The sequence below is a fragment of the Panicum virgatum genome, chromosome 7K (assembly GCF_016808335.1).
Source record: "Panicum virgatum strain AP13 chromosome 7K, P.virgatum_v5, whole genome shotgun sequence".
Taxonomy (NCBI): domain Eukaryota; kingdom Viridiplantae; phylum Streptophyta; class Magnoliopsida; order Poales; family Poaceae; genus Panicum; species Panicum virgatum.
Window position 1 is genome coordinate 3,735,994 of NC_053142.1, and position 8,674 is coordinate 3,744,667.

At 40.9% G+C, this 8,674-nt stretch overlaps 1 protein-coding gene across 1 annotated transcript; it reads left to right on the top strand.

The window, feature by feature from the left end:
• Nucleotides 1-2,444: 2,444 nt before the first annotated feature.
• Nucleotides 2,445-7,691, top strand: LOC120639595 (protein REDUCED WALL ACETYLATION 3-like). The gene is made up of 15 exons (XM_039915464.1): nt 2,445-2,705; nt 2,780-2,871; nt 3,146-3,265; nt 3,379-3,435; nt 3,538-3,610; nt 3,824-3,982; nt 4,154-4,303; nt 4,440-4,695; nt 4,775-4,896; nt 5,073-5,159; nt 5,616-5,704; nt 5,804-5,866; nt 6,257-6,313; nt 7,016-7,112; nt 7,191-7,691. Exons 1-15 carry the CDS (start codon nt 2,694-2,696, stop codon nt 7,347-7,349), a joined length of 1,593 nt encoding a protein of 530 aa, XP_039771398.1. The 5' UTR covers nt 2,445-2,693; the 3' UTR covers nt 7,350-7,691.
• The last annotated feature ends 983 nt before the right edge of the window (nt 7,692-8,674 follow it).

Here is an 8,674-nt window from a genome sequence, read left to right on the forward strand (position 1 = left end):
TTTTACTTTTAGAAGCATGGAGGGCATGGCATAGCTGAAAAGCATTATATTAGTATTGAAACATATTTCATAACTACATGGCGACTGGTGGCAAGGTAAATCATTATAATAATATTGAAATGGATATCATAACTATCTTTTTAAGCTTCTCATGGTCAACTCTAGCTGTTTTTGTTTTGCGGGGCTCACAGGCTCATTTTATTACTAAGAGAACCTGGTGGTTTCTCCTTGGAGAACAAGGTAAACAGGAGGATCATTACTGTTAAAGCTACAAAGTTTGTTGCTATACTCTTCATATGCATATGTGTAACGAACATGGCACCATTTATGCCATTTCGAGTGATTTTGGTGATCGAATGACAACACAACACTTGGACTAATATGATTGTTTAGATGATCATTCTCAGGCTTTTAGGTTCAAGTGATGACAAAGAGAAAGAGAAGATAGGCGTAGCTAGGCCCAAAGGGCCGCCTCTACGGGGGTTCCGCCATGGCCATCAGAGCATCCGGTGGTAGTCGGAAGAACCGACGCCATGATGTTTGGTGCAGGATGGAATCGAAGCCAAGTCAGCCTTTAGGCACCGGTTGAACCGACGGTCCAAGAAAGGGCATCGGTGCATTGGCCGTCCTTTGTACCAGAGACGATGTCAAGTGCCCAGAAGAAGTTTCTTCAGCACCGGTTCAACCGACGGTGCATCGGTGCATACCACCGGTGTAATGACGTCAGCGTCCAGGAGAAGATTCCTTCAGCACCGGTTGAACCGGTGAAGCATCGGTGCAAAGCATCGGTTCAACCGGTGGTCACTGCGTCAGCTGTCAGGACTTCAACGGCTACTTCGTGTTATGAGTGACCGGATGAACCGACGCTACCCTGCCAAGAGGCATCGGTTCTTCCGGTGATACGCAGATTTTCAGCTAACCGTTGGAACAACGGCTACAAGACTTGGTGGCCTATATATACGCCTCACCCCGGCCATTTGAAGTTTGCTGGAGTTGCTGGACATCCCACACACACCCAAGAATATCTCCAAGCCATACAAAAGCATCAAGATCATATCCTTAGCCCTTAGCACACTTTGAGAGTGTTGTGTATAGGATTAGCTCTTAGTGAGTGAGATTGCAAGGCTTCAAGCCTTTGTGCTGTGGTTCATTAGTGAACCAAAACAAGAGCTTGGTGTGCCGGCACCTTGGAGCGTGAAGCTCGCCGGCAACGTCATCGACCCTCCGACTTGGTGTGGAGCGGCGACGACACTTTGTGCGGGGGACGTGGAGACCCCCATCCTTTGTGGAGAAGCTCCTTAGTGGAACCCGGGGCCAAGGTGACCGTGATTGTGTTCACGGAAGAAACTTGGTGACCGAGTAGCAATACTCTTAGTGAGTGCTACAACAACGTGGATGTAGGTGTGCCTTTGTGGCTAACCGAACCACGGGATAAACACCCGCGTCAAGAGTTTGCTATCTCCTATCCCGCTCTTTAAGCTTCCGCATTTCATACTAGCAATTTGTGTGCCTTTACTTTCATAGAATAGTTTCTTGATAGGAAAGGCTATAGGTTGCTAAACTCTTTTGGGATAGGATTTTCACACTAGAACAACCTAGTTGCACATCTAGATAGCATGTTTTAGTTTAAGTTTTGTGCAAACTAGTTGGAGCTATAGGTCTAAGTTTTTAGAGTGCCTAATTCACCCCCCTCCCCCTCTTAGGCTAGAGTACCCGATCACTTTCAATATGCTATCCATCTCACATTTAATTAGGGAGGGACCTAGGTGCAAAGCATTTGTCCTATTAATACACATGCATGCTAAGATCACCTACGCATAAGTCAGAAGCAAGAAGTATACACTACGATGTCATAAGAGATTGAGGACCATCTAACTTGCAGTAGTAATTTGATCATCGATCACGTACCTTTTCACATGTACTTGCAGGCGATAGGGATTTGCAGGACCACTGGACCAGCCACGGCGACAGCGTCCCGAGAGCGTGCTGGACGTGGACGGCGACCAGACCTGGACAGTCGGCTGCGGCGTTTTGGGCATGCTGGACATGGAAGCCGCCGGTGATTGAGGCGATAGCAGGTAGGGAGACGTGGTGGATTGCCGGCCGTGGGCGGTAGCCGCAGCAACTGCGACAGCGTTCTGGACGTTGACGCCGACCACGGCGCCGGCGGCACCAGCGACAGCATCACAGGCTTCAACACGTACAGCTGCTGTGCTGACCTGGCAGCTAACTGAAAAGGATTCAAGTGGCAAACAGAATGGATTTTTGATAACTTTTGATGGCGATTTTGCAATTTCGTGTTTTTAGTGCAATTCAGAGGTCGAAGTAGTGGTAAAATCTGCAATTTGCCCTTCAAATAGAAACCTGCTCCCACCCCTAATATGGGCAAGACCACTCATTCCACAAATTTTCCAGCCCATGTCCAAACAAACGATTTTTTTTTTCAATGGTTGAACAACTCTACGCGTATGCGAACACCACCTACAACACGGAGCAGAGGCTGCAACGGCTGATTATTACCAAGTCATGTTAATCACGTCTCTATCAGAGAATTAGTCTTGCAGCTTTAAAGGCTTGTGTGTGGAATGAATTAGTTCCGTCTATATTTATCGTTTGTTAAACCATATATATAATTGCATATAGATCAGTAGCTGTGAGCATTCCAGAGGAACCGCAACTCTTCATGAATTACGATGGGCTTGCAGGTTAGCTAGTCTGATGCTTTTGATGAACTAATTGCTAGGCTCATAGCACTCATAGTTATGCTAATATCTTGCAGGTGCCATTTCTGCTCAGTCTTTCCTCTGTCCTCGCCGCATGGATCTATTCTGAATTCCTGGGATACAGGACATCATCGTCTCATGAAAAAGTGTAAGTTGTATCTCTGTGGAAACCCCTGGTTGTTGCTCAGCTTTATTTGGGACAGAAGATCTGATGAATCAGTATCTCTCTTTTTTTTTGAACCGAAATCAGTATCTCTCTTCAATCAAAAGATCTTCGAATTAGTAATTGTTTAAGGACGGACAACTCGTCTGCAACAGTAGTCACTAGTATTAATTGCTGTTTACAGCTTACAGTAGCATCATGACCAAGTTCAAGAACAGTTGTCCTAATTTTGCTGCGATTATTGTTTCATCATCTTCAGCCACTCGGATGCTAACTTGAGCAATGAAACCATCAAACAAGATGACAGGGCAGAGCTACTTGAAGGAGGCCAATCCAAACTGCCATCCCGAAACAACTCTGCCAAGGCAAATTTAATAAGGTACTGATAAAATAAAACCATCAGGATCATATATATCGTAAAGCGGTCAGGATATATATCGCATACAATTCGTAAATGTTGATGTCTCTGTGATTGTGACTTGTGAGCTGCAGGTTCATAACATTGAATGAGTCCTTTCTACTTGAAAATCAGGGCGTACTGAGAGCCATGTAAGATCAATCAATATGAATTAATGGCACGTCTGCTCTAGGAATTCTGGCTATGTGATTAATAAGAATGATGGACCTTACATGTTGTTTAACCATTACCAGGTCTGAGTTTGGCATTATTCTGGTTTACTTTTACATTTGTGATCGGACAAACATATTTGCAGAAAGCAAGAAGGTAAGACTGATGTTACTTAATCTTAAAACTCTGTTTCTCAAAAGAAAATCTTAAAACTCTCAGCAGAGTAGCTACAGGTAGATGTAACATAGTTTTTGTTGGTTAACAGAGCTCATAGTATGCTTCTGATATCTGAAGAGTGACCTTGGGACTTTTAGCTTTCTGATTTACTATGGCCTCAACATGCTCATATCCCTGTTTTGTTCTCAACAGAGCTATAACCGCGACATGTTTCTGTTTTTATACATTCTTCTTATCGTCGCATCAACACTTACTTCACTTAAGAAGCACCATGAACCATCAGCAATTTCAGGAAAGTCCATTCTCTATCTTAATCGCCACCAAACTGATGAATGGAGAGGGTGGATGCAGGTTGGTGTGTTACCAGACTTCTTTAGTTCTGTCAGTAGTGTGATTTTTAGCTATCTATATCACATTGGATTTCAAGAGAGACTTGACTGTGATGACATATTAAATGCATGTTGTATTTTTAGTTGTGTTTTGGCTGCACAATAGGTCTAATTATACAATCTGTAATTCCAGGTATTATTTCTGATGTACCACTATTTCGCTGCCTCAGAAATATACAATGCAGTTCGTGTGTTCATTGCTTGCTATGTCTGGATGACTGGATTTGGGAATTTCTCATATTACTATAAGAAGAAAGATTTTAGCATTGCAAGATTTGCTCAGGTGCCTATTCTAACGCAAATTTAGTTACTTTGTTACTGATGATAAGCTTGAACCATCTAGATTTCTTGTAACTCCACCTTTCAATCACTGAACACAACAAATTTACATTTACACAACAAATTTACATTTAGTGCAGATGATGTGGAGGGTTAATTTCTTCACAGCATTCTGTTGCATTGTCCTAGACAATGATTATATGCTGTATTATATCTCTCCAATGCACACCCTATTTACTCTAATGGTATACGGATCGCTCTTTCTGTTCAACAAGTACAATGAGATGCCATCAGTTGTGGCTATTAAGATTGCTTGTTGCTTTTTGACTGTCATTTTGATTTGGGAAATTCCTGGGGTATTTGAAATTTTGTGGGCGCCATTAACATTTCTGATTGGTAAGGTCTCTCGTTATTTCTTTCTGTATGTCATTGTCATTTGAGTTGTGGACTGAACAAAAAAGTCTTTTTTATTCAGGCTACAAAAATCCAGAGCATTCAAAGGTAAACTTGCCCCTGTTGCACGAGTGGCATTTTCGTTCTGGTCTTGATCGATACATATGGATCATTGGAATGATCTATGCCTACTTTCACCCTAATGTAAGTGTCTCAAATAGTGATATATCTTTCATCCTATTGAACTGAACGCATAATATTAGAAATACAAAGTTATTTCATACAGCTTTTTCTCTTTGTTATGCCTACTTTAAGGGTCCTCTCCTTAATCCTTATGTTTACCTCATGTTAATCTAAATAGAACATTCTGTCCTAAACAGGTCGAAAAATGGATGGAGAAGCTGGAAGAATCTAAGACTAAGGTTAGACTGTCAATCAAGGGAACCATTGTGACAATTTCCTTGATGGTAAGTCCCATGATCATTTGTTACCATTATCGTGCACTGACTAGGATGAGTTCTAATAAGAAAATAACTATGGGGCATTTGTGTTCTTGCCCCTACTTTATAGTGCAATTGTAATTCTACCCTCATTTTTCTTAGAGAATTTTTACATTGATTGAAAAAAATGAGAGTCATCCATCTAACAAAATCGTACAGTAGCCAAGGTAGGAAGTACATAGACTAAAGTACCTGGTGGTACAATAATATGGGACGAAGTACCAAAAGAGTGGGACTAAATACTAATTTAATTTAATTTTCTATAGATCAACGGCTAGCTAGGAAAAATTCAATGGAAAGTACCTAAAAGTACCCTCTGATACTTCACGATCATTGTAACCGAGCTCTTTTTCTTAACTTTGTAATTCTGCCCTTACTGTTCACAAGTCAATAACTAACTATAGGTTCTGTTCCTTTTTCTAGGCTGGCTATCTGTGGTACGAATATATCTACAAGCTGGACAAACTTACATACAACAAGTACCATCCCTACACCTCATGGATTCCTATAACGTATGTATAACAAATCTTATGCAATGATATTCCTAATTATATGGTGTGTGGCAGGATTTCTCATTACGTACAGTTGATGACCCCATATGTTTCTTACAGTGTTTATATCTGCCTACGCAATTGCACCCAGAAGTTGAGGAGTACCTCTTTGGCTCTTTTTGTGTAAGCATTTAAAATTTTGTGTTTCTATGGCATTTGCAAAGGTATCTCGAGCTATGAAAACTAAAACTTAAGAGATCAGAATATGGTATCCAAGTTACCAATTTTCAATTTGCCTCCTAAGTCAAAGTTTGCTGTATATATAGCTTGGTACTTTTCAATAGATGGTAAAATTAGCAAGCACTCGTAGGCTAGCGGCTAGCAGAGCGTGCTCTTAGGGGGTTGAGTTTCGCTTTCTTCTTAAATCAAAGCGAGGGTGCAGTCTGGACCTTGTTGTCTAGTTTTTTTTAATAGATCGTAAGATTCTCTAAATTTCTGCCAACTTATCGAGTTATTTGCTTTTATATAGTTTCAGTTACTCCATCTCTAAGTACGTAATCCCTTCTTTTATAGTTGGCTTGGCAAAATTACAATGGAGAGTTATATTTCTCAGTTCCACATTTGGCTCAGGTATGGGACCCGTCTGTTTTTTTACTTGGAACTCAGTATGGTCCTTTTTTTAATGTAAACTGGCAGGACCTGCCGTTTATTAATTAATATAGGTGGACTAACAAAGCCTAAGCCCAAGAAAAAAAACGAAAAAAAAAACTGCAGAAGCTGGGAGCAATGCCATTTGATGCCTGCCCTTGCAACCATGCTACCGTCCAAAAAATTGCATTGCGTCCATTTCCTAAGGTGATTTTTATGGTCATGGAAGGAAATGGGCACGTCTATGTCCTTCCAATCCTTGTTTTCCAGTTGCCACTCATACCAAAGCCAACTTAAATGTAGCCCCCTGGCAAATTTGCACATGTTTTCCTCAAAAAAAATTTGCGCAGGTTGAGGCTCGCCAGTCCTCCAATGTGTTTAGGCATGCAGCAAATCTCCCCTTTACTACCCAGTATACATTCCTGATTACTGAAGGTAGTCGATCAGTGTAATGTGTCTCCTGTCTCCATGAGCATACAAGGTCAAGAATGAATCAAAGTTAACCTTTTGTAGCAGAATTTGATTAAAACTGAATCCAAAAGAAAAGGGTTGGGTGCTTTTTTCTTTTTAATAAAAAAACGTGCTGAAGCACGATCGTGAAAAAAAAAGATTCGGATGCTTTTGAGTTTCTGTTCTGTTGTGTTTTCAGCTTTCACACTGAGGAATGAGTGGCTTCTTTTACAGGTCTGGTATTCCCAATGGACAGCCAAAGTTGCTTCTATCTCTCATACCATATTACCCGCTGCTTAACTTTTTGCTTACTACAACGATATTTATTTTGGTAAGCTCCAACGTCAAAGTGATTTTCATTCAAGAAAAAATCATCAAAACGATATTCACTACGTGACTTATACTGCAGATATCATACCGGGTGTTTAAGCTCACAAACAGACTGAAAGAGGCTTTTATCCCCACCTCGGATAACAATAGTCTATATCAAAATTTTATCGCTGGGATTGCAATCTTTGTTGCCCTATATTTCTGCTCATTTATTATTGATAAAATACCAATTGTATAGATAAGAAAACGACTACAGTACAATTACCGAGTTGAAGCTAGCTACTCTTTCTTGAGTCATGTATACTCAACTCAGATAGCTCATTATTGGTTTGAGCTATGTTACAGTGATTGTAAAGTATCAGAGGGTACTTTCAGATACTTTTTCATGGAATTCTTCGTGGCCTATGGAAGGTATTTTAAAAAATTCAATTAATAGCATTAAGGGTATTCGGTCACAGTCTTTTTGATTGGTAGTCGGTCTCATATTTTTGTACCACCAGGTACTTTAGTTTAGGTACTTCTGCATACTTTCTACCTTGACCACTGTACGATTCTGTCAAATGGATGGCCCTCATTTTTTCCATCATTCTAAAAATTCTCTATTGCTTTTCCAAGGATGAAGAAGTTCCAAGTAAATGAACATAATAGTTCATGGCTTTTGGCAAACCTATTGATGGACATAATGCTCAGAATCAATTCGTTTTCGTACATAAAAGGAGAGATTGCCTCAAAAAGCTAACCATTCAGGCAGAGCGAATATTCCAATGTGATAGTGCACGAGATCGGGCGTGGCCAGAAAACACCGGGTGTAACAAACTGATTTTTCAATCTAATGAACTTTGGCAGTTCTCTTGTTATCAGTGCTTTATCCGCCAACCTACCAAGGGCATACCCCCCGAGTCAGTAGATTTATAGGTGGAGTGCCACCAAGATCAGGAACTCGAAAGTGCATGCAACACAAGAGTTAGACATGTTCAGGCTGTTGAATAGTATAATACCCTACGTCCTGTGTGATGGTTTGTATTACATGAGATTGAGGTTGGTTTGACGATGTCCCTACCCGCCCTTATATACTCTGTGAGGATAGGGTTACATGTGGGCACGAGCTTAGCAATCCTTCTAAGGCTTGTCTTCCGGTTGTCACTCATACCAAAGCTATCGTAAATGTAGCGCCTTTGCAAATTTGAGCAGGTTTTCCTCAAAAAAAATTGCACAGGTTGAGGCTCGCCAATCCTCCATTGTGTTCAGGCATGCAGCAATTCTCCCCTTTTACTACCCAGTATATACGTTCCTAATTAGTGAAGGTAGTCGATCAGTTTAACGTGTCTCCTTTCTCCATGAGCATACAAGGTCAAGAATGAATACAAGCTAACAGTTCGTAGCAGAATTTGATTAAACTGAATCCAAAAGAAACAGGTTCAGAGACTTTTGAGTTTCTGTTGTGTTTCTCCATCCTGGTTCAGAGACCATGGTTGTTGTCCATTCCATCATTCTTCAACTTTGTCTCTATGCGCATACTGATTTTACTGGGCACGTGAATGGGAAGAAATGTCAGCATCGGCA

Bases quoted from the DNA above. Each gene is read 5' to 3' on its own strand.
- LOC120639595 (XM_039915464.1), top strand. The intron at 6,314-7,015 runs GTATGGGACCCG...CTTCTTTTACAG, and splicing joins CAGTTCCACATTTGGCTCAG to GTCTGGTATTCCCAATGGAC. The intron at 7,113-7,190 runs GTAAGCTCCAAC...CTTATACTGCAG, and splicing joins CTACAACGATATTTATTTTG to ATATCATACCGGGTGTTTAA.